This window comes from Bufo gargarizans, chromosome 6 (genome assembly GCF_014858855.1).
Source record: "Bufo gargarizans isolate SCDJY-AF-19 chromosome 6, ASM1485885v1, whole genome shotgun sequence".
Classification (NCBI taxonomy): Eukaryota; Metazoa; Chordata; class Amphibia; order Anura; family Bufonidae; genus Bufo; species Bufo gargarizans.
Window position 1 is genome coordinate 136,223,638 of NC_058085.1, and position 26,513 is coordinate 136,250,150.

Sequence of the window (26,513 nt, forward strand, 5' to 3'; positions counted from 1 at the left end):
TATAATGGTCCGGAATGAGCCTTCTTTCTTTTCTACCAGGAAGAGATTCGAGTAGAACCCCTGTCCTAGCTGTGTTGATGGAACCTGTATTATCACATCCATTTCCAGAAGGCTCTGAATTCCCTGCAGAATCTTCTTGCGTACGTTGAAAGAGCTCGGGTTGGTAACAATGAAGCGGTCTGGGGGAGATGAAGAAAATTTGATTTGGTATCCGAATTTTATGATGTCCCAGACCCAAGGGTTTGGGGTAATGGACTCCCAAGGAGCCAGAAAATTCTTCAATCTCCCTCCGACTTTGGCGTCATTGTTTATCTGAAGATTTGTTTTGAGAGGAGGAAGGGGTACTTCTACCCTTGCCGCCCTTCGGATAGCTCCATTGTCCCGACTTCCCTTTATCTTGTTCTGGCTGGTAGGGGCACGAAAGGGATATTTTCTTTTATAGAGTCTTCTCTAAGATACGGTCCAGAACAGGGCCAAAGACATATTCCCCTGAAAACGGAATGGAGCATAACTTTCTTCTTTGAAGTGTTGTCTCCTGACCAGCTTTTCATCCACAGAGCCCGGCGGGCCGCGTTGGAGAGGCCGGCGTCTTTGGTAGCTAATCTGACGGATTCTGCCGAGGCATCTGCCATGAATGCCGTGGCTGACTTTAGTAAGGGGAGGGACCTTAAGATTTCTTCTCTAGGGGTGTTGTCCCTAATGTGAGACTCCAATTCATTTAGCCACAACCCCATGGACCTTGCCACTGAGGTGGCAGCAATATTAGCTTTTAAGTTAAACATAGCGGCTTCCCAAGATTTTTTTAAAAAAGACTAGCCGCCTTCCTATCCATGGGGTCGCGTAACTGGGAGGCGTCCTCAAAGGGCAAGGCAGTCTTTTTATTGACTTTTGCCACTTGAACATCAAATTTATTTTTTTCTTCGAAAATTTTGCATTCGTTAGGGTCAAACAATAAACGATTCTTGAAGGACCTGGACACCCCCAAGCGCTTTTCTGGATTGGACCACTCATCAAGCACCATATTGTGTATGTTTTCGTTGATCGGGAAAACCCAGGGTTTTTTAACCCGGAGTCTCCCGAACATCTCGTCCTGCACGGAGTGGGCTTTTGGGGCTTCTTCTACCCCCATAGTGGCCCAGACTGCTCTTAGTAGGTCTGGCATTTCATCCAAGGAAAAACAAAATCTGTCCGATTCGGAAATCTCAATATCAGAGGAGGCCTCCTCGTCCTCCCAGGTTCTGGAGGATGAAGCATTTTCCGCTATCTCCTCCGAATCTGATAAAGAAAAAGATGGTCCCCTCTGTCTTTTAGATGGACATAACAGTATAGTGGGGCGCCAGTTACACGTGACCAGTATCACAATGGTGGCAATATAGACATGTATGTATATATGATGATAGGAAGAGTAGCTACAACAGTTTGGTTAGCGAGTCTATTATTTTTAAATTGTGGCTGTATGAAAACATGCCATCACCATATTTAAAATGAAAAATTTGAAAAACATTAAGTCAGGGGACTTACTTCACCAGGGAGGAGGATGAACAGGATAAGCTCACGACACCTGTTCCCCTTACCTCCCTCGCCTGTAAGATGGATACGCACCCCGTCCTCGTGTTGAAAGAAAACTGGAGGGCTTCAGACAAAGGATGCTTGTTTTATTCCTATTAAAAAGCTTGACGCGTTTCGGGGATTACAACTAAGTCCCCTTTATCAAGAGCAAAAGTATACACATAACATAACACTAGACAGACTCACGCTTAAGTAGGGAGGATGCATATCATTTGTTTGATGGATTCCATGGCGTCTCATTGTGGGCAGTCACTTCCTGGTCACATGACCTCCGGGGCCGGAACAGGAAGTGTATTGGTGAAAAGCTATGGCTGAATGTTCTTAATTTGCAGGGGTTAAATCGCTATATTCAGAGTAACAAAGTTTTCCATAGGGGAATATATTTTAACCAGCGGTCTATACCCTCTGGCTGCGTTCCTAGAGGTTAGATTTCGCTGTGCGTTCCACTGTGGAACACACCTATACTTCGCCTCCTGGATAATCTGTTACCCTTTGGTGCGCTCCAGCCTGGAGCGCACAGCAACGAATCCACTTCCTGTGCAGTCACTTGTAACCCGATGCGCTCCAAGCTGGAACGCACCGTTCTAGTTTCCTGCCGGGGGGAGTGGCTACGTTCTTTTAGATGGAGGCAGGTCCCTGGGTAAGAAGGAGAATTGGGATAAGGAGGATTTTACTTTCTCGTGTATCATGGATCTTAGCTCCTCAATAAAAGAAGGCTGTTCTTCACAAATAACGCTAGAGATACAATCTTTGCGTAATCTCTTGCGGTAGTCATCCGGAAGTCGCTTAAGACAGGACACACACTTAGCCGGCTTTTTTCTGAGCCTCCTTAAGGACCTGGGGAAAAATAGCCTCAGTCAGCTAGCTGAACATACATGAGGATATAGAACATGTAAGCCCCAAGCCAGAGAGGTGGAGGAGGAGGAAAAAGCAAGCAACTTGGTAGTGTTAAAAAGAAGTAACAGGGCAGATATGCGCTTCCCCTAAGGGGAACTTACGGCAGGCGTCACGGAAGGGTCTCCAGAGGAGCGGGGCTTGGTCGACATGTCGGCACACACAACGGTATGTTGTTCGGCACTTCCATGTGCTCTGCCGATATTTTAAAAGGAGACGCATACTAAAAGACATCAATTCCTCCGTCCACCGGAAGTGACGTCTGCCGCATTACCTGAAGTGCTTGACGCGCACCCGGCTACAGCCCCAGAGGCCCGGTGGGAGATCGCGACCTGGGAGCAGGCTCACATATAGTAATGGAGCGAGGCCTCCCTCTATCAGCCCTGCCCAGCATTAGTACGAGGACCTCAGGAGGGCAGTAGAAACACCAGGTAAGGTGTTACGGCGTCCATCATCTTCATCTCCCTGGCAGGGAGACGCTCTCTGCCCCTGTCCTCTGTAGGGACAGGAAACACTGGTGGTGGGAGGGGAGGATTTAAACCCTCTCTCTGTTCCTGCCCCTACACAGGTCAGGGGTCAATCTAGTGGGCGTCGTGGTGATGAGGTGGAAAAAAAACAATGCTTTTACTGATGCAGGTTTAATGCTGCTCAAGTCCTCTCCGCTTCCTGCTCCTGTGCCGTCTCAGCCAGTCAGTGACTGCCGCGGTAACGCATGTAATTGGCTGAGCATTGGAACCAGTCGAGGTGAGTATAAGTTAAGATTTTATGTTTTTAAGCTATTCTGATCCCATTGCCACCATATCTATGTGCAGCAGTACTTTAGAAGCCTGAAAGCCACATACCCAAAATACTTCTCTCAACACTATGGCCAAAATCAGGTTGTTCTTCTGAAAAAAAAATGCAACACAAGCGAATAAAAAAAAAAAAAAAAAAAAAACACAACACAGCTAAAATCTGGCCATGGTGGCTTTTGCCACAAAACAGTGTTAAAAATGCAGCATCTCTTCCATATTGTGCTTAGAATTTCATTGACTGCTAGCAAACGCGTTTCATTTTTAGCAACCAAAAAAGTCATTAAAAATCTGGCCTACACTATGCATGAATCCGCAATACACGGACACCGTTCCGTGTGCATTCCGCATCACGGATGCAGACTTATTCTCTTCAATAGGTCCGCAAATCTGGAGATGCGGAACGGTACCCGTGTATTGCGGTCCGCAATACGGCCATGGAGCGCACACATTTGTGGGAAAGAGGCCTTACAGTACTGGGGTTTCGTCCCATACTTCCGTTCCACAAAAAGAACATGTCCTATCTTTTTGGGGAACGGCCGAATCGCGGACCCATTAAAGTGAATGTGTCCGCGATCCGCTGCGGCTGCCCCACGGTGGCTGTTCGCGCATTGCGGACCGCAGTACGGTCACGGGGTGCACACGTTTATGTGCAAGAGGCCTAAGTGCTTCCAGGTAACCTTACAGACATTAAATGGTATGCGTAATTTCCATCACCAAAAATAACAGCTCCACGTCTTTACAAAGGTCAGCGTGCCGGGCAAAATTTATTTCATTTACAAATGTATAAATAGATGTTCAGTGCAAAGCAGAAGACCCCACCATTAAACACATCTAACCCACCCGTCAGATGAAAGCTGTATTGTTCATGCTCCAAATACTCTTTGGCAGGAGAGGGGAGAACAATAGCAGTTCAGTTTCATCGCTCTTTTAATAATGCAGTGTGACTGTCAGTTATGTTGGTTACACCAGTTAGTTATTCTCAAGCTAGAACCACCAGAAATGAGACCTGAACTCGCTTCTTGCTGCTGCTGAATACACTCAATGGAAGGAGCTCAGATTATGTTATATAGACATCCATATAGTTTATGCACCCGACCCATGGCAAAGTCTGTAATGCAGGAGATTTATCGTTTGCGCTCTCCCTTTTGTGTGCGTTTTTTTTCCTTCTCTTTTCGGTCCTGCTTGGCTTGTTTGTCCTTTTCCCGTTGTTGCTTGTCCTGATCTTTCTTCTTATGCGATGCCTCCCGCATTGCATCTCGTTCATGTTTCCTGGCATTCACAAGGTCTTCCAGATTCGTGTTCTTGAAAAGTGCTAAACTTTAGTTAAAGATCCTTAATAATAACAGTACTTAAAGAGGACCTTTCATGGGTCCAGACATTATGAAATAAGTAGCAGGCTATTTAGGGCATGGAGCAGGGATCTAAGAGCGCTTACTATTTTTTCTGGGCGCCGCTCCGTTCTCCCGCTGTGCCCCTGTTGAATTCTCCCGGCTGGTATGCTAATGAATAGCATCAGTACAGGGAGGAGGAGACTTCCCTGTTTCTCAGTGGGCATCTCCTTCTTCCTGGCTGTAGCGCCGTCCAACCACAGCAGAGAGCGTCACAGCCAGGGAGAAGGTGAGTTTTTTTTTTTTTCTCCCTGGGTGTGACGCTCTCCTTTGTAATTGGATCGCACTACAGACAGGGAGGAGATGCCCATTGAGAAATATTGCAGTCGTCTCCGCCTCCCTGTATCGATGCTATTCATTAGCATACCAGCCGGGAGAATTCAACAGGGGCACAGCGGGAGAACGGAGCGGCGCCCAGAAAAAATAGTAAGCGCTCTTAGATCCCTGCTCCATGCCTAAATAGCCCAGCATACCACCCGGGAAAACTGCAGGGGGGCACAGTGGGCGAACGGAGCAGCGCCCAGAAAAAAAAAACATCTACAGATTGTATTTATTCACAGGCCTAAATTTTTTGTCTGTTTTGTTCATATGTTTCCTGGGGGGAAAAAAAAGCTGCAGATTCCATCACCGGCAAGAAGGAAACGTTAAAGGGTCATTCCAGCTTTTAGATATGGAAACCAACTTTCCAAATAGGTCATCAATATCAGATTGGTGGGGGTCCTACGCCCTCAACAGTCAGCTGACGTAAACCTAACACTGGGGTTGGAGGCAGAAGGCTCTAACTGCTGAGTAGTGTCTGTGCCCGCGAACTGAAGGTCTGCTTCCATTCAAGTGAACCAGAGCTGGGTTGCAGGACATCGGCACAGCCACTACAAGATGCATTGGACCTTCTGCTTCTGACCCTGTCCACTGTTTAGTTTCCTGCAGCTGACCAAAACAGCTGGTTGGTAGCGGTGCCAGTTGTTAGAACTTCCACCGATCTGATATCTGATCATCAATATCTTAAGGCTGGAATATACCTTTAATTTTAAAAGGGTTTCCCCACTAATAACAATTAAAGGTGCCTGCTTGCCTTAGGTCTGACCACTGGGACACCAAAAGAAAGCAAGTCCCAGAGTCCACCATGTGCTTGGAGTGGTGGTGCATATCAGCGTCAGACTGAAGTCCCTTTGGCCCACCAGATGAAATGATTCTGAGGATACCCTCTGTGTATAGAGGGCCTTAAGGGCCCCATTTTATTAGGGGTTCATTATTGTCAGAGCTTGGGACCCCCTGACCCTGGTACGCATGCAATGGTGGATTAGAATAGAGGAGTTTAGGTCGGCAGCCCTGGGCCGTTCGTCGTCCCATTACTTCCGCACTAACAACCTACAGCAGGCCAACAGTGATAACGTCCTGAGGCTTCAGTCAGGACGTTCTGCATGGGGCTTAAAGTCAGCATCGCTTCCTTGCTGGCCGAAATAACAGGAGCATCGCAGAGTGAAGAATGAGGTGGTAGCTTCTTTGAGGGTGAGAACATTGCTAAGAGCACCGTACGGAATATGGAGTGCTCGCTGGGCAACTTTAGCAGTCAGGCACTGCCCTGACACAGTGCTGCTTCAAGCTTGCAGGTCATCAGTGCAGGCAGCAACTTGAAGTCTAAGCTGTGTAAGGGGCAATGTGGGGCTGGGAGGGACATTTTGAATGCCAGTCAGCCATATGTATTTCTGCAGTTACATAAACACTAAATTTAGTGACCTTTCAAGAAACAGCATAGCCAAAGGGAGACAAGGCTCTTCTGGTATTCTCGCCTGTTGGTCGTGCAGTTACTTGGGAGGCAGATAAGTGGCAATGCAAAATGGCCAGGAAATTCACTGTTTATGTAATCGCAGAAAAATGGTGGATTGGCATGTAAAATTGCCTCCCAATGACAATGACATTGCTGTACTTGTATGTGAAGATGCTGCAGAATAGAAAAAAAAAAAAAAAAACTTTATGTGAAGCATTATATACCCCTGTTTAATCATCCTCCCAATAGTAACCATTAATTAGCATGATTATCCACTACCCTACCGCCGTACGACTATGTCGGCGATACGGTCTTTAAAAACAGCAGACACCCAGCCAATTCGCAGTTTTTTCATCTCTTCATCTGCCAAAAATAAATTAATAGTGAATATAAAGACGGCTCAACTGTTCAATTGAATGGCAGAGGTGTTTATCTGCTGGTTTGACTCACCCAGTCAAAGGAAATGAGTATTTCGGATTGGATAAAATAGCTTTATTCTAAATATTTGTATAAAACCTTGTATGTATGGTTACAAGTATGACGTAGAGAAAATTAGAAATAGGCGAGACCTAAGAGTGTGGAGGATCACTGCTAATAAACAAGGAATATCTTACAACTAAGAACTTCTCGTTCAGGAGCGCTCCATTTACCCAATTGCCTCACTCAAACAGCCCGGCGGATCCCGATCACTTGACTAACCCCTGGTCACTTATTACGTCACACAACAGACGCGCTTGGGAACCATGAGGGACGCCACGAGCCAGAGAGCCGAGCTACGATAGGGACCTGCCCGGAACACCTACGGAGGACATCCCTGGTCGGTGGGTAAGTGAACTCTGAACCTAAGACAGTACGGGACACCGCACTCAGGTTCAGAACACTAATTCCCCCACAGCATTTACTCTGCCTGCAAAGACAATATACAAAATCATACGTGACTATATACATAACCAGATATACACTACCTCAAAGCGAGATAGCTCCATTTAAAAAGGATACTCCACCACTAATAGTCCCTTGGAAGGGGAACTACTCCACTGCATCCTGTTGAAAAGCGCTATACAACAGACATCACCTAGATGTACTACAAGTTATATGGCTAATATAGCCATATTCCTCATATTTTTCTATTTTTATCTCCAATTTTAATAATCTATTTCTACACGGATTTAACCCACAAGGTTTTTCACTAAAGTCTGGTACCAGCTACTATATCACACATCACATTCTTCCTTCTTTTTACCCCATCAGGTACACACATCTAGTGTCTGGAGGTCTCACCTATTTATAATTTTCTCTACGTCATACTTGTAACCATACAAGTTTTATACAAATATTTAGAATAAAGCTATTCTATCCAATCCCAAATACGAGTGTGCCTGCTACCTTTTTTACCCCAAAAAATAAAAAATGAACAAAATTGTCATACACACCAAATTGGTATCAATAAAATTTACAAATTGGCCTACAAAAATTAGCCCACACAATTATAATAAAAAAAAAAAAAAAATTATGGGGGTCAGAATATGGTGATTCATAGAAAAAAAAGAAAAAAAACATTTTCCAAAGCTTTTTATCTTTTTTTTTCTGTAAAAAAAAAAAAAAAAAAAAAAAAAAAAGACATACTAGTTTGGAGTCACTACAATTGGACTGACCTGGAGAATGATGGTAACAGGTCAGGTTTACCGCATAGGGCAGTGATGGCTAACCTTGGCACTCCAGCTGTGGTGAAACTACGACTCCCAGCATGCTCCATTTATTTCTATACAGTTCTGAGAGCATCTTGGGAGTTGTAGTTTTACCACAGCTGGAGTGCCAAGGTTAGCCATCACTGGCATAGGGAATGCTGTACAAACAAAACCCCTACAACTATGGCGCTATTGGGGTTTTTATTTTCCATTTTCATCCCACGTGGAATATTATTTTTTCCAGTTTTCCCCTACATTGTATGCCATATTAAATGGTGCAATTAGAAGGTGCAACTTGTCCTGCAACAAACAAGCCGGTATACAGCTATGTGAACAGGGCAATAAGCACTATTGGGGAACATATAATGACTGGGAGCACATAACTACTGGAGCCACTATGGGTGGCAGTGTACTACCACTAGGGTTGCTATAGGCGGCATTGTAACTGCTGAGAGTACTTTTGAGGACGGATGATGGAAAACTGAGGAAAAGGAAGATTCTTTGTGGTAAACGCTGCAGAGAGGAGACGTGGTTAAAATAACATGGTGGTCTGAAGAAAATGAGGAAAGAGAACATCTATATCAGAGGAGATGTCACTGGATGTAACAGGTATGCAGTGCTGTATTGTCCTGTATGTGTGACCGTGCAGAATTTAAAAGCTATGTATACCTTCAGGGGCATTTTTTTTTATGACTGCGTTTTACTAATTTTGGGCTAAAAATAATTTTTTCAATTGGTCTTTATTAAAAATATTGAGCCGTTCTGTCACAAAGAATTAACAGTTTTTCTAGCTGTGCGAATCCTACTTGCACTTTGTGCCTATCATCTAATAACCCATATCTTTAAATTACTAAGAGGTCATAAACACATATTTAAGTAAAAGGGATTGTCACACTTAAGCATTTATTATGTAGAGGAAGTTAATACAAAGCACTTACTAATGTATTGTTATTATCCATAATGCTTCCTTTGCTGGCTGGATTAATTTTTCCATCGAATTGTACACTGCTCGTTTCCAGGGTTACGCCCACCCTGCAATCCATCAGTGGTGATCGTGCTTGCACACTATAGGAAAAAGTGCTGGCCTATTTGGTGGCTGGGACCATGGGACATATAGGCTGGTGTTTTTTCCTATAGTGTGCAAGCACGATCACCACTGATGGATTCCAGGGTGGTCTGAGAACAGAGATAACAAGCCTGTCAGCTCCCTGCCTGACGGAGCAAGGAGACAATTCAGATCCTGCTACTAGAGCGTCTCAGCTCTGTACAGAGAAAAGGACTCCATATTTTTAATATAGACCAATTGTAAAAAAATATTCTAACCTCATAATGAGTACAATTCATTAATAAAAAAATCATTAATAAAATGCCCCCAAAAGGTGTACATAGCCTTTAAAGTCCATCTAAATATGTCTTTATCACTATGTTTGGGGAGCAGGGGTATACTGTGCAGTATACTGTTTTGTTTTTTTTTTCCTCGTGCGGGCCCAAGCTTGAGGAACAGCCCAGGACCTTTGGGTCACTTAAGCCTTCCCTGCGTGCATGCATGTCCACTGCTCCATACACTTCTTGCAATTGCTTGGTGTCTCAGTGTTCAGATCTTCAGGGATCAGCATACAAAAAAATAAATTATTAACTTACCTCTCCTGTTCTGGACGCTGTCACTCCTAACCTGACGTCGCACAGCATGAGGTCTCAGAGCGCACCTACGTACTCATGGTATGTGCAGGTCATAGCACAGTGTGCATAGCCTGCAGGACCAGGAAGTCCTACTCATTAGTAGTGGAAGCCCTCATTGGTATTCGCCTCATAAGATGTACTGACATTTTCCCTCATTTTGGGGGGGAAAAGAAGTGCATCTTATAAGGAGAAAAATATGCTTTATATTCTCCAATTTCTGTACAAATATATATACACTGCAATTTCTGTATAAAGTCAGGATACATTTATCATTGCTCTGGGCGGCAGCAGCGATGTCCTCCTCTTCATCTGCAGTATCATTAATTAAGGAAGTAACGTGTGTAATTAAACACTGACATACATACATAGAGGCACAAAGAAGAAAATGTTGCACTGTAAACTTTAGCTGGGCATGTGTTCCTTCTAGCCCATGGTTATTGTAACTTGGAAATATATTGTATATCGTCAGAATTTATTATAACTTTTTACAATTTCTCCAATGTAGAAAAATGATCTGCTTCAATGTGAAAACTGTCAACAAGCTGGTAAGTTGCTGTTGACTGACTTTATCTTTGCTTTATTTTTATTCTACCTTTGGCTCAGGTTAAAATCAGGATTACTTAGACGTGAATACCTAAAACTCATTAAAGCCTAATAGCCCGTGTTCACTGTGAAAAACATACTCGTGTGGGATTGTGATCTCCTATCCTAAACTCTGCTCTTATAAAACGGGACCTCACGGCATTATAATGATTTATAAGGCTGTGTGTCCCTGCCCGACAACATCTTTAATAAATAGTAGTGACATAATGCTGTTGGGCAGGGACATAGTCTTATAAATCATTATAATGCGGTGAGGTCGTGTTAGAAGAGAGTCCAGGAAGGGAAATCATGCTCCCAAGCGGAGTGCGTTTCTCGCAGTGAATTTGCTCCTTCATGTGCGCAAGACCTTCACAATACAGCGGTCACTCAAGTTACAACGTTAATTTGTACGGAGACAACCAATGTAATTTGAAATTATTGTAACTTGAGACCACCACTCTACAGAAAACGAATAATTTTAGTTTTGAAATCCTCAAATTTCAAAGTAAAAAAAAAAAAAAAAAAGGGGTTTTCTAGTATCGTGCAAAATGGGATGCCGTTGATGTCACAGCAGGTCAGCCAGGCAAAGAGCAGTAAAATACATGTAATACCACTCCATACTGTAGGAAGGGCCTACACACCCAATCACTGCATGCACTCTAGTAAGATGCTCATATGAAAAGAGAATTTCCAGGGAGAGCTTTGGAGATCTACAATTGACTTGTACCCGCATCAAATTTTAGGAAGTGTGCTCATGTCTAGTACTAACCCCATACCTGTTGCATATTCTCCATATATTTTCATTAAATTGTATGCTACTATATAGACACAGCGCTGCGCTGGATGTAAAGGATATTCTTCCTCATCGGTAACATTGGCATACTGTGCCAGGAGGGCAGCCTTTCTGCGCTGCTCTTCTTCTGACACTTCTTTGGGCTTTACCACGATTTGTGCTTGCTTTTCTATCATGCTGGTGAGCGCTTCCACCTCGTCTAGACGGGATGACAGGGAAACCATAAGCCATGTATAATCACATAACTGACCAAGGAGAAAACCAAGAATCTGTCCATAGAAGATTAAGACTCCATTATCTCCTACCCACACCTCCTGCTGGAATTTGCCATGGGTGCAGTTTTAGGTATAATACAGTTGGCTCTGCAACCACACTACCCCGTCTGATGATCCATCTTCTGTAAATTTCATCAGGAGATGCAGCAAGGAGTCAGTATCACTTTAAAGAGGTTTTCTGAGTGTTTTATACTGATGACCTATCCTCAGGATAGGCGACCAATATCTGATCAGAGGGGGGTCAGACACCTGGTACTCCTGTAAATTAGTGACTGTGCTTCATATAGCAGATCAGCCCCATTCACTGGAATGGGACTGACCTTCGCCTAGGCCATGTGACCCATGAACGGGTCATCACTGGCCTAGGAAGAGGCTGCAACCTTCACTAGAGACGCGGCCTCTTCAAGCAACTGATCAGTGGTGCCGGTATAAAACATTCAGAAATTTAAATGGGTTTTCAGATTTTTTTTTTTTTACTGATAACCTATCCTCTGTATAGGTCATCCGTATCTGAATGGTGAGGTCCGACACCCGGGGCCACCGCCAATCAGCCGTTTGAGAAGGCCGCTTTCCCTAGGCTGAGTGATGACACATTCATGTGTCACGTGACCTAGGAGCAGCTCAGCCCCGTTGAAGTGAATGGGGCTCAGATGCAATACCAAGCATAGACACTATACCATGTACGGCGCTGTGCTTGGTGAGCTGCGAGAAGGCAGTGGCACTCACAGGATCGCCGGTGCCTTCTCAAAACAGCTGATCTACAGGGGTACCAGGGTGTCGGACTTCCACCAATCAGATACTGATGGCCTATCCTCTATCATTACTATAGGTCAGTGATGGCTAACCTTGGCACTCCAGCTGTGGTAAAACTACAACTCCCAAGATGCTGTTGTGGAAAAATAATTGTTCGCCGTATGGTCGCCATCTATCCTATGGAGTAGCGCAGATTCGTTCGCATTCGCGTTCGCATCTGCGCAGAGACTTTCGCACGATGGTCCGGTCGTCCCGACCTGTAGCTGATTTGTGCCCGGCCTGGTATTACTGCAGGATACCAGTGTCATGGCGCCGGCTGAGGAGGGAGGAATGGGGGCCGTCGCGGGGGGGTTTCTTCATCCACGAGGATAAGCACGGCAATGGAAAGGGCGCGAATGTGTGTGTGAACGCGCGAACATAAGTTCGCACGATCATTCACATCTTTGCCAGCCAATCACTTCATACCATAACCTGTCTCCTCGTTGGTCATGATTGTAAGACCGCCTTCCAGCCAATCACTTCATACCATAACCTGTCTCCTCATTGGTCATGATTGTAAGACCGCCTCCATCTTCTGGTATAAATAAACCACGCCTAGCTGCTGGGAAGGAGGCACATTATTGGAACCTACTTGAGAACGTCTCTGTGATGTTATTTTGGAGGAATTGCGCACACATCGACGCACACTACACCAGGGATTTCACGATTGTACTTCTGGCGGTCGTTTTCGGTTTGTGAGAACGAGACAAAGGAGCAAACGGCGACATCAATGCCCCCCTTGCTTGGCTGCTCTCAGAACTGTATAGAAATAAATTGAGCATGCTGGGAGTTGTAGTTTCACCACAGCTGGAGTGCCAAGGTTAGCCATCACTGCTATAGGTCATCATTAAAAAAAATATCTTGGAAAACCCTTTTAACATTACTGTTAAATTCAGTGTAGATTTTAGTTTCCGGAGGATGGACATCCCAAGATGTGCCCGAATTATTAAGAGGTGGGATCATTTAAAAGGGATAATCCTAGTTCATGACTTACCACTAGGATATGCCATTCATTTCAGATAGCTGTGGCTCCCACCTCTAGGGCCTGCACGTATCTAGAGAACGGGGCCGCCGAAGTGAAGGAGAGAACATTGTGCTCAGAAGGTGAACACTGGGTGGCCACACATGTGCAGCTGCGCTCTGTTCACTTTGAGGGTCCCTTTCTAGAGATAAGTTTGGGTCCCACATCTAGGACCCGCACCTATCTGCCACTGATGGCATTTGCTAGAGATATGCTATCAGTGTCCCAGATGGGAATACCCCTGGATCTTTGTAAATTTCCCCCTTTGTTTCTGCAGCTATTTATCACTTTTCCATACAAGAAAACTGCATTATTGAAGTTACGTGTCTGTTTTCTGCTATACAATTTTTTTAATAAAAACAAAGCATCGGCTTTTTACAATTCTCCACTGCTCTGCTCATATCCGGTGTAGACTCCAGTTTGTGGCGCACGGACCGTACAAGATGCGGCAAAGCATCAGTCTCTTAATACATTTTCCACATCAAACTCTGGCAGACTTTAGTAAATGTGCCCCAGTGTCATGTATGGAAAGTTACCTTCTGCTTTAGTCTGGGCTCTGGTCGCCTTCTCAGCGTCACACCATTTGGTGACTATCTCTAGACAGACCTCTTCTATCGAGTCTTCTTCCTGGTACATGAAAAGCCAATATTGTCTGAATAGTCTCCAGCTGTAGAGATGAGTGCTACATAAAGAAGGAAAATGTCTAATGTGGAAAAGCAGACTGTCATCAGACCTTAAAGGGGTTGTGCTCTCGGTATAGGTCATCACTATCTGATGGGTGGGGTTCCAACGCTCTGCACCCCCACTGGTCAGCTCTTATGCAGTAGTCCAGCTCCGTCCACTGCAGGACAGCTAATCAGATAGTAATGACCTATCCTGAGGATAGACCATCTCTTGTAAAGCAGTATATTTGCTCCTTCAATCACTGTATATGTAGGCTTTGAACACCTTTGGAGGCAATTTTTTACGATTGCATTTTACTCATCTTGGGCTAAAAATTGTTTCTTCACATTTGTCTTTATAGAAATTTTCATAAAGAATTAAAGGGATTGTGTTACCTAGATTTTACATATAGAGCCGATGCAATTTACCTCTGAAAAGAGCCCAAGGGGCTGTTCCTAACGTCTCTGGAGCCTAGCCGCCCCCATTCTGAAGGAGCCGAGCACCACCCTGCAATCCAAAGTCCCCTGCTAGCTCCCATGACGTCACTCAGAGGACTAGGAGGGAACTCTGGTATGTGGGACGCTACTCGGCACCTTCAGAATGGGCGAGGCTGGGCTCCAGAGACGTTAGGAACAGCCCCTTGGGCTCTTTTCAGAGGTAATTTGCATTTTTATAAAATCGATTTTCTGAATAAACTGAAGCATTCATATCTAATGCAAAGGTATCTAATGCAAAGGTATATTGCAGGCACGCTATAGGAGACCTAGCAGACCCTATAAACGGCTCTATATGCAAAATGTAGGTGACAAGATCCCTACAAGTAGGACTAGTCATGTTGCTGTTCTGACGGCTCACGTGACGCCCTTATCTCAGAACTCCTGGCAGCTCATTAGGGCCACTTTCACATCTACGCTTTCCCTTTTCGCTATTGAGATCCGTCATAGGATCTCAATGGAGGGGGGGGGGGGGGGGGGGTCGGGAACGCTTCTGTTTTGTCAATGGGGACAAAACTGAACTCAAAGGAACGGAGTGCACCAAAATGCATTCCGTTCTATTTGGTTGCGCTCCCATCGCTGACAGAATAACGCTGCGAGCAGCATTTTTCTGTCCGCGATGTGGTGCGGAGTGACTTATCCATTTTCTCTGACACAATAGAAAACGGATCCGTCCCCCACTGACTTTCAATGGTGTTCATGACAGATACGTCATGGCTATAGAAGACATAATACAACCGGATCCGTTCATGACGGATGCATGCAGTTGTATTATTGTAACAGAAGCATTTTTGCAGATCCATGACGGATCCAGCAAAATCGCTAATGTGAAAGTAGCCTAACACTCAAACCATATTCTTATCAGTTCGGCAAGTTTGCCTGTAATAAGTGTTTATGAGCGGTCAGGCATTTGGAAATAAGGACTTCACAGGACTCAATGTAAAAACAAAAAATGAGTCTGCAAACACTAAAACTTAACCCTGCAGGACAAAAACTGCTGAAAATTTGTAATAAAAAATGACATTCAGCTCAAGATGCGTAAAATACAGTAAATTGCAAGATCTCTGCTAGCTGTCAGTGAGTGGTAACCTTCATGGTTTACTTCTAGAAACTGAAAATCTGCCTGAATAATGTGTTAGGCTACTTTGACACTAGCGGCAGGACAGATCTGACAGGCTGTTCACCCTGTCGGATCCGTCCTGCCGCTATTTCGCCATGCCGTCAGACTGCCGCTCCGTCCTCACTGACTATAATAGGGACGGGGCGGAGCTTCGGCGCAGCACGGCAGTGCGCGGCGAGAGGCCGCCAGACTAAAAGTACTGCATGTCCGACTTTTTAGTCTCTCACCGCGCACTGCGTCGGAGCTCCACCCCGTCCCCATTATAGTCAATGGGGATGGAGCGGCAGTCCGGCAGCACGGTGAAATAGCGGCAGGACGGAATCCGACAGGGTGAACAGCCTGTCGGATCCGTCCTGCCGCTAGTGTAAAAGTACCCTTAAACATATTGATACTCAGCTCATTACCGTACAGTTATCACCCAGGTATATTTTCAGTTTCTAGAAGTAAACCATGAAGGTTCCCAGTCACTGGCAGAGATCTTGAAAACCATGAAAAATAAATATAAGCATTAAAGGGAACCTGTCACCGGGATTTTGTGTATAGAGCTGAGAACATGGGTTGCTAGATGGCCGCTAGCACATCCACAATACCCAGTCCCCATAGCTCTGTGTGCTTTTATTGTGGAAAAAAAACGATTTGATCCATATGCAAATTAACCTGAGATGAGTCCTGTCCGTGAGATGAGTCCAGCGTGAAGGAGCCCAGCACTGCCCCGCATCCTCAGAATCTCATCCTTGCTCCCCGACATCAGAAAGCCAGAGCGCCGTGATCTCGCCATGCGCGACCTAGCGCATGCGCAGTTCCTTCCCTGAGGTGGATGCCAGCACAGGGAAGGAACACTATGAGGACACTGCGCATCGCGAGATTACGGCGCCTTGGCTTTCTGAAGTCGGGGAGCAAGGAGGAGATTCTGAGGATGCGGGGCGGTGCTGGGCTACTTCACGCTGGACTCATCTCACGTACAGGACACATCTCAGGGACAGGACTCATCTCAGGTTAATTTACATAAGGATCAAATCGGTTTTTTTACACAATAAAAGCACACAGAGCAATGGGGACTGGGTGTTGCGGATGTGCTAGCGGCCATCTAGCAACCCATGTCCTCAGCTCTATACACAAAATCCCGGTGACAGGTTCCCTTTAACAACATAGCCCTTTAAAGGAAATGTGTCACCAAAAAAAATTCTGCTTGTTAAAACTAGCGACACGTCCTTTTTTAAATCCGTTTTTATTCTCCGATCGTAGATGTTTTATTCATCTTGCCTGAGCTTTTCTTAACGGGATTTGGAAGTATGTTTTACAGCAGCCACCATAGGCCCTAGACTCAGTGGACAGGAGCTGAACTCATTAACTTCTATGGGAGATTCTCTGTGGCCTGTGCTGAGGTCAGAAGGGAGTAGATAAGCTGCAATATCACCTACTGGGTTATCTATACAGTGGTGATATCTGTCATTCTAATCCTGCCTGTGATGATAATAATGAAAAGCAATCTGTACAGACCGAATGGCGCCAATTAGGCTTAGTGGCCAGTAGGAAAATTGCAGAATTTAATGGAATTTTTTTAATTAAATACAGATGGTAACATGGAAAATTAAAAATCACATCGCCAAAAATTCCTTACAATATGATTGAAACAATAGGTGACACATTCCCTTTAAGGAGAAATGTAAATGGCTGGCCCTGTATCGCTACATCAGTCCCTGGTTAAACATTAGCCGGCAACTGAGGTTTAGCCCTCGGCAGTGGAAACTGTAAAAACTGGCAGGGGCTGGCACAACCATCCGACTATCATAACAGTTTCAGAAGAGGCGTGCCACCAAATTTTTAGCTCCATCGAGGAGAAATGGGAATGTCACCTCCTGGGGGAAGTGTCATTGACTCCTTTGCTGAGGTCACAGAGAAAATAAAACTTTTTTCCCCCCGAGTCCCTCACCATGGACAAGGATCCTTCTGCTCACATCAGTAATGGACACATGAGGCACAATTAGGGGACAAGTCTCAAAACTGGAGCAGGAGACTCTGCTAGGAGTACCTACCCCACCCACTCCCATGGCTGTAGGAGACCCTGCTGGTGCTTATGGTCCTCCAGGTGTGGGAAAAAGTGCCAGCGCTTCCTAATAAGGCTCCCAGCACAAGGGACTAGTGGAAACCACTACAACTCCCAGCATGCTAGGAACTACAGCTTCACAACAGGAAGAGGAGCTGCGCTCACCAGGAAGGCAGACAGGATGCCTCTGAGCGCCTCATCCCTCTCCTCGGGATTGTCCTCCTCCCGCAGGACCCCCTTGATGTAAGCCGGGTACACCTCCGGATCCATCCCCAGAGCTTCCAGCCGCTCGTCCAACCATGCCTCGAAATCACCGGCTGCCACCTGCTCGCTGGGCGCCGCCATCTTCCAGCCGGGCTGGGGTCCTACCCGAGGAGGAGTGGCTATGCGGCGCCTTCCCAGGGAAGCTCTGAAAACTCCACTGCGCATGCGTCCTCTTTGGCTCCGCTTTCCGAATTTGTTTGGCCCTGTTGGCTCGCCGTCGGTGTTATGCTCAGGCGGGAGTGACTGAGTTTTTTAAATTTCTGCTCTTACAGAAAGCGACAGATGCGAAGACGGCTGAGAGACCGGGTGAGCGGTGGCTTCAGTGAGGGACGTAGGATATAGCTGGCTGTGGTGGGACTACAATTCCCAGAGTGAACCTGCTGCGTCTTGTAGTTCCACACTCTGCTCATACGTGAGGTGTATGCAGCAATACTGACTGAAATTGCAGATTGTAGGCCAGAGTTGCACTCCTGGTGACATAACGACTGGGGTCACGACCACTGGTTGTGTGCACCCGCTATTACATAGGGGATGGGGGGGGATCAGGTAGATAACTGCAGTGTTGTAACTGGATTTTCTCTCCCATAGATGCAATGGCAGCGCTTAGTCCTGTGCCATCTGGTACGTATTCTCAGGAGAGCGCTGTGACCACCAGTGTCCAGTAAGATGTGGAAGGCTTTTTTCTTGTGTTTCACGTGAGTGCTGGTATCTGATCAATTCCAGGCCTGAAGACAGAATCTGATGACAACCAGACATGTCTGCTGCAGCAAATATGCCCCATTCCTGGGAGCTCGCCTTACATAAAACCTGTGACTAAATATGTTCAGATCCTCTATACTGTGTTGAGGTTTAAAGTACTTTTGATAGGTCATAGAGACATGTGGGGTTCTGAGTGCTGAGACCCCCAACCATCACTAGACCAAGGGGAGAGAAGTAGGGACGAGCAAACTTTTGTTTCAAGTTCGTCGAACAGGGTTCGGGTTATCTAAGAATTCTGTTGTGGATTCCGCTACTACGGACCATAAGTTATGGATTGTTAGATAACCCGAACTTGAAACACAAGTTCGCTCAACACTAGAGAGAAGCACTTGCATAGCTCTCCTCCCTGTAGGAGATGGAGGCATACATTTTCTATTGAGCCTGTCTCATGCAGCGAGGAGAGTGATCATTTCTTCTCTTTGTTATAGGTATTAGAGGGGGTCTCAGCACTCGGACCCCCACCAATCAAAACCTTTGATATAGTTGTATCATCTATACAAAGTTTCTTGACACTTTAAACATATTACCTAATCCCAGGATAGGGGACAAGTGTCTGACCGCTGGGATCCCCAGTGATCATGAGTACAGAGGTCCTGTGTGTCCCCCATGTGAATAGAACAACGGACAAGCTTACTCGCTTCTGCTCTGTTAATTCTCTATGTAACTTACACAGAAAGCCTTAAAGTGGATTTCTGGAATTTTACTATTGATGACCTAACCTCAGAATAGGTCATCAATATTAGATTAGCAGGGGTCTGACACTCGGCTCCCCCACTGATCAGCTGGTTGGAGAGAAGGCTGCGTGCTGTGTGAGCGCAGCCTTCCCTTCATTGTTTACCTGCTCGCTGTCTATCACAGCGGTGAGCAGGTGTAGTTACAAGAAGCTGTCCTATTCGCGTCTATGGGACAGCTCGTTCCTATACACTTGATTAGGAAGGACTCGTCCCATTGAAGTGAATGGGACAGCTTGTCAGTGGCAAGCAGGTAAGCAATGAAAGGAAGGCAGCACTCGCGCTGTCCACAGCCTTCTTCAACCAGCTGATTGGCTGTGGTCTGACACCCCTGCCAATCTGATATTGATGACCTATCCTGAGGATAGGTCATTCATTATTAAAATCTTGGAAAACCCATTCAAACAGTGCTCTGCTGTCTCCAGCACATAAATCTAAGGATAGAGGAAAAAACTGCGGCACTCACCACTGTAAAAACTTCCACTCCTTTATGGAAGATACAAGAGATGCGGTACAGGCCACATCTCCTGTATCTTCATGTACCCGATTTTAATGGATCCAATAAGGAATGAAAGTTTTTAGAATGATGAGTGCTGTAGTTTTTTCCTTTTATGCTGGGCACCACAACACTGTTTTTATACAGTCCCTCTTTCTGGGAGTAAGACGCAACTGAATCCCAACCAGGTAGTGCCGACGTTTTTTTTTCTAAATATATGGAGCTGCAGCGCACATACTCGTCCGCCATTCTTTTCCTTGGAGTGGGAGAGGAACACAGGACCTCTGTTTTCATGATCATTGTGGATCCCCACCAGTCAGACACATCCTCTATCTTGTGTATAATGAGAAGTATACATCTTGGGACCACTCCTTTTCAAGTGGGTTTCCACCTTTTAGATCTTAATGGCCTATCTGGATTGGATAGGTCATCAGTATCCAATAAGTGGAAGCCCGTCACCCCCACTATTCAGCTGGTTGTGGTCAGTGCTGGAATCATAACAGTGAATGATGCTGGAAGCAGCGTCATGTGAATCGAAGCTGAGCTGAAGTGTGACAGCATGTCCATTACACATTACTCTGCTTACACCTGGAGTCGGACCCCCACCAATCTGATATTGGATAGAAAAGACCCTAAGCGAACCTTATCTTAATATCAGATCCAAGATCCCTTAAGTATTTTCAGACCCCCTATATCAAAATCAGACCCCAGTCCACTAAATCAGTTTCAGACCCCTGTATTAAAGGGAACGTGTCATCACGGAGAGCAGCATGAAGTAGTAATAGACACTTATTTCAGAGGTCTGTCACTTATCTGCTGTTGTAAAGTGGTTTCCGAGAACTTGCTCTCATATGGTGGCAGTGCTCAGAAGTTGTCGGAAACGACTTTACAACAACAGTTAATTGACAGACCACTAAATAAATGTAAATGATCCAATATAGATAAACCTCTGCAGTTCTCCTGACTGCCGGGCAGCCAGCGTGACACCGCGGGTAATGTGTGGGAAATTTACACTGCCCATATAATCCCTGTAAAAGCTGCTCCGTAACTAATACCACACTACCTCGTCCTTCACCAATGTGGGTATCTTACCCTTCCTACACACAAATGGGCACCATAGAGAGAAAAGTGTCATGTAAAAGAGTAGAACAGTTAGGCCCCTTGCAGACGAGCGGATGCGTTCAGTGAAAACTGTGCGATTTCGCAAACAAAGCCATTCAGCACGGGTGCAATGCGATTCACTGTGTTTTGCACGCACGTGATACAAAACTGAATGTTTACAAACAACATCTCTTAGCAACCGCTTACGGATGCGATGCATTTTTCACGCAGCCCCATTCACTTCTATGGGACCGGCGTTGCGTGAAAATCGCAGAATATAGAACATGCTGTGATTTTTACGCAACGCAAGTGATGCGTGAAAACCACCGCTCATGTACACAGACCCATTGATATGAATGAGTCCGGATTCCATGCGGGCGCAATGCGTTCGCATCATTCACTTCAATGGGTCCGCAAAAACAATGGAAGGTACTCTGTGTGCATTCCATTTCCGTTCTGCAAAAAAGTAGTGCATGTCCTATTATTGTCAGCAAATCAGGTTCGAGGCCCCATTCAAGTCAATGGGTCCGCAAAAAATACGGAACGCACACGGAACACATCCGTATGTCATCCGTATTTTGCAGATCCATACTGTAGAAATGCTACTCCTAGCCAATATTGCTTATGTGCTTGGTGATTAATAAGTTACTGTTTTAGTTTCCGATCCACAAAAAATGGATCGTATACGGAAACCATACAGATATGTTTTGTGGAATAACGGAACGGAAAAGGACTTAAATCAGAGAAAGGGGGGAAAAAACTCAGATACGGAACAGCGGATCCGTGAAAAACAGACCGCAAAACAACAACGTTGTGTGCATGAGCCCTTAGAGGATAACTGTCACACTTAGACCCTAATTTCAATTTTCATATACGTAGTTACTAATAACATGATATTCCAGAATCAGTTACTATTAGACTGACTTACCCCATATTTAATAAGATTCAGCCTTTAGCAACCAGTCTGCATAAAACTGCAATTTCACTATTCAGTTAAGATGGTCGCCACTGCCCTCACGCTGAGGCTAATCCTGCCTGCCCTCACTAGCCAGTAACAATAGCCCCCCAAAAGTGTCAGTAACCAGAGCCCTCCCCCTAAAGGGTTAATCTCCTGCCGCACACAGGGGTCCTCTTACCACATGTTGCTTTCATTTATACACTGAGCAGATGGCAGATCTCCCTTCCCTGCTCTGCGCTGCTTCCACTCTGCATCCTCCAACTCTGCTGAGTGAGGGAGCGTCTGCCAAGCGCAGGGACAGGGAGAAGTGCACACAGCCCAGGCACTGTTATCAGCTGCTGGGGAGGACCTGGCTTTAATCATTTACCTACAGTCCCTGGCTGTCAGGAATGTGACCTTGCACGCTGCGTGCTTCTGCGTCCTCCGTCCTTCAACAGATAGACGGACCCTGCCTAGCAACCTGATTTTAAGCACAGGTAAAAGTAGGCAGTACAGGGAACAAAACTGTGGAATTAAGGGGCAATTGAGTACACAGTGAAAAGTTGAAATAGGGCCACCAAGTAGATATTAATCACCACAATCCAATACTCCCCAAAAAAATATGACAGTTATACATTAAAGGTAACTTATTCTCATTCTTCTCAGCATAGGCAATTTATTTTTCTCCTCTTATCATTTCCTTCTACTTTAACTGCTTACAGGCTCATGCACACGGCCATAAATGTTTTGCAGTCCGCAAATTGCGGAAAGCAAAGCATAGATCCCGGCCAAGTGCATGCCACCATTTCTTTATTAACTTCTGTAGCAGTCTTGTCCTTGTCTGCAAAATGAACAAAAAATAGGACCTGTTCTGTCTTTTTGTGGTGCTGCGGATGGGGACAGTACACAGTGTGCTTGCTGCATCTTTTGTGGCCTGATTGAAATGAATGGGTCTGCATCCGATCTGCAAAAAATGCGGATCGGATGTGGACCAAATATGCTTTCATGTGCATGAGCTCTATTACTGCAGTGCTAAAGAGGGGTATACATCCCATGGGGTCTTTGCCCTACTAGGATGACACTCCTTGGTTAACACTGAAGAAGAGCCTGAGTAGGAATATGTCTCTAGATTGTCTTTGCCAGGGCCTTTTTTCAGAAGGTACCATAGGGAAACCCTTAAAGAGCTTAGCCTTACTGCTCCCGGTTGTATTTTGCAGGTTATTGATTACGCAGTGAGTAACACTTCTGTATGTAAATGAATACATGTATGTGTGGTGTTTGGGCATCACTCCATATTTTCATGTAGTAAAAGGGGTTGTCTCATCTTGCCGTTACTAAGGCGACATGAGACACCGTTCCGACCACCTCCAGGCCAGGAAACGGCGGAGCATGAGAGCTACTGAAACCGTATAGCTTGTTGTGCTATACTGCAGTAGCTGTCATGCACCTGCCATGAGCCGGAGCATTCTGCTGTTTCCCTTCCGCGAGTGGTCGGAACTGTGTTTCGTCCCGCCTTAGTAACTGTGAGGTGAGACAACTCCTTTAAAGGGAACCTGTCGCCGGGATTTTGGGTATAGAGCTGAGGACATGCGTTGCTAGATGGCCACTAGCACATCTGCAATACCCAGTCCCCATAGCTCTGTGTGCTTTTATTGTGTCAAAAAAATAAACTATTTGATACATATGCAAATTAACATAAGAGTCATATCTTACTTGTGTGACCAGAGAAGAGTCATATTTTCAAGCTCTGACTCATCTCAGGTTTATTTGCATATGTATAAAATCGTTTTTTTTTTTTTTTTTTTACACACTAAAAGCACACACTGCTATGGGGACTGGGTATTGCGGATGTGCTAGTGGCCATCTAGCAACCCATGTCCTCAGCTCTATACCCAAAATCCTTGTGACAGGTTCCCTTTAATGGTTCTTCTGGTAGGTTTGGATGTACATGGTACGATTTATCACTCTTGTGTTTGTGTGAAGGTCGACATCCAGAAAAGAGTCTGACTTTGGACAGAAGGAAAATAATCACCTTTACAGGAAAGTTGTTCTACCTGGATCTTCCCCACAACAAGCAGACTCGGCTCCTAACTAAAGCCATAAGCAGCCTGGGTGGGGTGAGTAAAAGAAGTTTCTGCACAGTAATATTAGTCTGTACATGCTAGAAAGCCTAAAGTACTGTGACTTCTCCGTGTTCTAGAAATGCCCATCCAGGGGTTAAAGATGGTAACACTCAAAGATCTAAGAGCAAGACCTTAGTAGTGGAGTGTTCTACACCATCGGCATCGGTACAGACCAAATTGTACTGGTGTCATACTTCTTTGATCAGCCGCTTCAGAAATCTGTCAGCCTTTCCTTCTTGTTCAGTGTCTGCACAGTTTGAGTACAGCTACACCCAGAACTAAAGAATGGTCATTACTAGTAAATCAGAAGTTGTTAGTGGGTAGTAAAGTTTAAGATTTTTACTTCAAGCTTATCCACACAAACTTGTTTTTCTTCCATGTGCGCAACAGACAGCACATGAACCCATCGAGGTAAGGCCCCTTTTACACGAGCGAGGTTTCCGCACTGGTGCAATGCATGACGTGAACGCATTGCACCCGCACTGAATCTTGACCCATTCATTTCAATGTCTTTTTTTATTTATTTATTTATTTATTTTATTTTATTTTTTCACATATCAGTTCTGTGTTTTTCAAGCAGCCCTGGCCCAATAGAAGTGAATGGGGCTTCAGTGAACAACGCATTGCATCCGGAAGCAAGTGCGGATGCTATGCATTTTTCACTGATGGTTGCTAGGAGATGTTTGTAAACCTTCAGTTTTTTTTTTTTTTTTTTTATCACGCACGTGAAAAACGCATCAAAACACATTGCACCTGCACGGAAAAAACGGAACAACTGAAACGCAATTGCAGACAAAACTGACTGAACTTGCTTACAAAATGGTGCGAGTTTCACTGAACGCATCCGGAGCTAATCCGTCACGCTAGTTTGAAAGAGGCCTAAAGGAGAGTTCACATTACTGTTTCATTTTCTGTTCTTTTGATCCGTCCGAAAAACTGAAACAAAATAGGATCCTTTTAAAAAAAAATAAAGATTCTGTTGCACATTTGGCATCCATTTTGAGCAATTTCTGTCCGAGATCCATATTTTAATTTTTTTTAAGACAGTACTTCGTTTTTTTGAGATTAAGAAAAAAAAATTGCAGACGGAAATGGTTCAGACGTATACGAAATGTGCATCCGTTTGGCCCGTTTCTTTTATATGGGGAAGCAAAAATTGCGGATAGCACACAGAAGTCATCTGTTTGCTGTCCATCTGTGCTACCGTTGCAAATTATATAGCATGTCCTATTCTTGTCCGTTTTGCAGACAATAATAGGCATTTCTACAAAGAAGTTGCATTATGGCGCTTTTTCTTAATATGCTAATTTAGGCCAATGAGGACATCGCCATTGCTCTTGTTGCACCCAAGCTCCACTCCTTTCTGTGACGAGCCTCTCCCTCGCTGCTTTGATTCAGGGCTAGGCAGTGGGAAAGCAACCAAGGAGGGGCTGGCCATAGAAATGAGTGGAGCTTTGGTGCAACAACAGCAATGGTGACACCTCCTCATTGCACCAAAGGCCTAATTTGCATATTAAGAAAAGGTATCATAACTCGGAAACGGAGCCTCAGGTCAACAAGAAAAACTACGTTTTAATCAGGTGAACCACAGCTATGTGTTTGTGTACCGAGGGCAGGCCGAAGCCACTTTTTGCGCCCTCACTCCTCCTGTTTCCTCTGCCAGCCCCTCCCTCTCCTTAATTGCCATGGCCAAGCGGCATGACTGTGCTGGAGCCTGGCATGCCCTTTGGGTTTTAGCAGTCGTCATAACAGCTTAGGTATGCTCAACAGAGATAATTACTGTAAGCTGGAGAAAAGTAGTGTTCAACATTATGGGGAAGATTTACAATAAAAAATATGCCAGGTTCCATTTTAGAGACTAGGTTTGCACCGGGTATCGATACCCAATCAATACTTTTAGACCCGGATTGATTTGATACCGGAATTTGCTATTTTCCCCTCACCTATGCGTGATGGACCTCCCATCCAGGACAGGAAACCTGAGGATATAAAAAGTTCACACCCCCACCACACCTCAGTTCGGGTCTCCTGTCCTCCGGATAAGAGGTCCTGGGGAACCTACCTCTGAAGAAGTTCACACCAAGATGGCTGTAGAGGGTCCAGGTTTTTAGTCCATGGGTGACCTTTCCAATGGCGGCGTAAGACTCTCTGGGGAGCCGCCCGTCGAGCCTGCTGTTCCTCCACCTCTCCTCCCAGTTTTTCCCATGTGTGGAGCTGCTGTGGCCGTGCCAGGTGGCTCCAGTTTGATCACCCTGTGGAGGACTTTCAAAGATGGCCACAGCATATGGGCATGTGCAGTAGAAACGTTGGAGCGGCGTCATGACGCCGGCAGCTCGGGCCAATGCCGGATCAATTGGGGACACGTGGCTGGGACCTGCAGTAGCAGGAGAGAGTGCCTACCGAGCAGTATATGAATGGGCAGTGGGGCCCCACTAAAACTGCATGTGGCACTAGACAGAATGTGGCTTCTGATTCTGATTTTTCATATGAAGATAAATGGAATTTTGATGCATCTAGTGATGTGGGGAGTAATT

General features: G+C 45.3%; 2 protein-coding genes across 4 annotated transcripts in view; one reads left to right on the forward strand and one right to left on the reverse strand.

Moving 5' to 3' along the window:
- Positions 1-4,002: 4,002 nt before the first annotated feature.
- On the reverse strand, positions 4,003-17,961 carry CCDC43 (coiled-coil domain containing 43). Of its 2 annotated transcripts, none has more exons than XM_044298212.1 (5): positions 17,734-17,961; positions 13,781-13,871; positions 11,220-11,355; positions 10,046-10,095; positions 4,003-4,569 (listed from the first exon to the last, which is right to left on the reverse strand). In XM_044298212.1, exons 1-5 carry the CDS (start codon positions 17,911-17,913, stop codon positions 4,382-4,384), a joined length of 645 nt encoding a protein of 214 aa, XP_044154147.1. In that variant the 5' UTR covers positions 17,914-17,961; the 3' UTR covers positions 4,003-4,381. The 2 variants fall into 2 exon arrangements, with proteins under 2 accessions (XP_044154147.1, XP_044154148.1); XM_044298213.1 differs by having other exon boundaries at positions 13,781-13,926; positions 17,734-17,942.
- A 93-nt stretch (positions 17,962-18,054) lies between these two features.
- The window catches only part of DBF4B (DBF4 zinc finger B), a 41,666-nt gene continuing 33,207 nt past the window's right edge, over positions 18,055-26,513 (forward strand). Inside the window, exons 1-3 of one of the 2 annotated variants that reach the window (XM_044298210.1) lie at positions 18,055-18,138; positions 18,421-18,453; positions 23,840-23,973. In XM_044298210.1, coding sequence (XP_044154145.1) covers positions 18,426-18,453; positions 23,840-23,973 — 162 coding nt within the window. In that variant the 5' untranslated portion in view covers positions 18,055-18,138; positions 18,421-18,425. Of the gene's footprint in view, positions 18,139-18,300; positions 18,336-18,420; positions 18,454-23,839; positions 23,974-26,513 lie in introns of those variants that run through there. The other variant, XM_044298211.1, reaches the window with a different exon arrangement.

Bases quoted from the DNA above. Each gene is read 5' to 3' on its own strand.
- CCDC43 (XM_044298212.1), bottom strand. From the start codon at position 17,913: ATGGCGGCGCCCAGCGAGCAGGTGGCAGCCGGTGATTTCGAGGCATGG. The intron at 13,872-17,733 runs GTGAGCGCAGCT...TTCATGTACCAG, and splicing joins GCATCCTGTCTGCCTTCCTG to GAAGAAGACTCGATAGAAGA. The intron at 4,570-10,045 runs GTATCCTGACTT...ACTAAAGTTTAG, and splicing joins CGCCCAGAGCAATGATAAAT to CACTTTTCAAGAACACGAAT.